Source organism: Vicia villosa, linkage group LG5 (genome assembly GCF_029867415.1).
Source record: "Vicia villosa cultivar HV-30 ecotype Madison, WI linkage group LG5, Vvil1.0, whole genome shotgun sequence".
NCBI lineage: Eukaryota > Viridiplantae > Streptophyta > Magnoliopsida > Fabales > Fabaceae > Vicia > Vicia villosa.
This window is the reverse complement of record NC_081184.1, coordinates 161,953,846-161,956,042: the sequence shown is the minus strand read 5'-3', so window position 1 is coordinate 161,956,042 and position 2,197 is coordinate 161,953,846. Positions and strand designations below refer to the sequence as shown.

The window sequence follows — 2,197 nt, the reverse complement described above, 5'->3', positions numbered from 1 at the left end:
TGACTGTCTGTTGACTTTTTGGTCAAACTGGTCGTCTGTTGACTGTTTGAGCTGTTGACTGTGCGTCCGAGCGAATTGAAGTTTGAAAATTTGTCTGGTGGTACTTTGAGACATATGAAGATCCATGAAATCCATTTGAGGTCTCAAAAACTCGTTCTCCTGGAAAAAAAACAAAAACCCTAATTTGGCGCTTCTGGCGATCTTGAGAGTTGTCTGCCTTAAACTGAGCCATCCTAGGACTTGAATATTGATTGAAGGAACCTTTGAATCTTGAGAGAATGTTGAACCTCTTGTGGGCCTCAAAACCCTGAATTCTTCAGCTTTCTATTGATCATTCTCCTGTCTTTTTAACACACAAGCAACAAACTTTTTTTCTTTTTATTTTTTGTTAGTAAATAAAAATATGCATGATGATAAATGATAATGATAATGATCATGATACTTAGAAAAATGATGGGATCTCAGAGGTCAAAAATTGGGGTGCAACACAACCCAAAGCTTATTCCAACCGTTAAGAATGGCTATCTCCATGGCTCGGATGACCGCGCCGAATTCAGCATGAAGAGAAGAGGTGAAACGAATAGGTTCAGCAAAAGCAAGGGTGAAATCTCCGCTGTGATTCCGAAAAATACCTCCACAACCCGCCTTGGAAATGTCGGGAATAAAGGAACCGTCGCAGTTGCATTTGAGCCAACCCAAAGACGGTGGACTCCAAAGAACCTCTTTAATAGTGGGAGACTTAGGAGGAATAATGTTGACTTTGAAATCTTTTATGAAGGAGAAATCTTGCATGCTAATAAAAGAGCCTTTGCTGGACGAGTTACCGGATTTTTGGACTTGCTGCAAGATCCATTCAGTAGCCGATTTGAGAGACGGTTTGCGGTTATCGTACTTAGCAGAATTCCGGATTTGCCAAAGCGAGAACAAGGAATTAACAACAGCTGCACCATGAATTAACGCTACCTGCGGGGAATTAAGACAAAGGTTGCTATCCAACCAATCTGGGACAGTGGAAGGAACATGGTTAGAATGTAATTTCATCCTAAGCCAAGACCAAAGACTTTTGGTGAAATTGCAATCAAACAGCAGGTGCTGGAATGTATCGGAATCAGCAAGACAGATCGGGCAACGGGAAGCTAACGGAATTCCCTTCTTCATGATGAAGTCATCTGTGGGGAGTTTGTGATGAAACATACGCCAAACCGTGATAGACCGACTAGGTGGGATATTCAAGTGCCAGATCACTTTACTCCAAGGGCAGTCCAGGTTGGGTTTTGCAAAAAAAAGGTATGCATCCTTCAGCGCAAGATGGCCCGAGACCGAATGCTTCCAACCCATCTCGTCTTCCAGATCCGAGGAAGGAGCCAAAACATTAGCCAAACGAGAGGACAGAAACGGAAACCAAACAAACCAATCCGGGGGGATGTTCCAATGGCCTTGCGAAGCGAGATTAGAAATGAAGACGTGAGGATTGATACCTTTGAGCGTTAACTCTTCCATAGAAGTGCTGTCAATAAATGGATCACCATTCCAAGCGTCGGTCCAGAAACGGATCATAGAACCAGAGCCCAAATTCTAGCAAGAATTGTTAGCAATCGTGTTACTGTTAGCCTTGATTCCGGTCCAGATGGAGGAGAAGATATGGTACCGAATAAAGCCGTAGGATTTGACCACCCTATTACGCAACAGAATAGCCCAGTCCTCCTTGCTGCTGCGCATCTCAAAAAACAGTTTCAACTTAGCTGCTTCATTTAACCAAAGAATCGATCTAATGCCCAAACCTCCCTTCGAGAATGGTTGACAAACTTTTTTCCAGGAAACCACGCAGCCTTTCCTAACATCAGTGCTTCCAGACCAAAGGAAATTCCTGCAAGCTTTTTCCAGCTCTCTAATACACTCAGTCGGCCAGTTATAGATATTGATGCTATACAGAGTCATACTATAAACGACGGATTTAATCAGGATAAGTCTACCGGCCATGGACAAACAAGAGCCTTTCCAACCTGCCAGCTTCGCGGAAATTTTGTCCATGATTGGATTGAAGTAGAAGCGCTTTGCTCTACCCTTAAAGATGGGAGCACCAAGGTAATAGAAGGGAAATTCACCAAGATTGAACCCTGTAGCTGCCAGAATACGGGATTTCAATCGTAACAACATCTTCCCCAAATAAACAAATGATTTGTCAAGATTGATATGC

General features: G+C 43.0%; 1 protein-coding gene across 1 annotated transcript; it reads right to left on the bottom strand.

Annotated features, from left to right (window-relative positions):
- Nucleotides 1–468: 468 nt before the first annotated feature.
- On the bottom strand, nucleotides 469–1,557 carry LOC131605892 (uncharacterized). Its single transcript, XM_058878190.1, has one exon. It carries the CDS (start codon nucleotides 1,555–1,557, stop codon nucleotides 469–471), a length of 1,089 nt encoding a protein of 362 aa, XP_058734173.1.
- Between the last annotated feature and the right edge of the window lie 640 nt (nucleotides 1,558–2,197).

Bases quoted from the DNA above. Each gene is read 5' to 3' on its own strand.
- LOC131605892 (XM_058878190.1), bottom strand. From the start codon at position 1,557: ATGATCCGTTTCTGGACCGACGCTTGGAATGGTGATCCATTTATTGAC.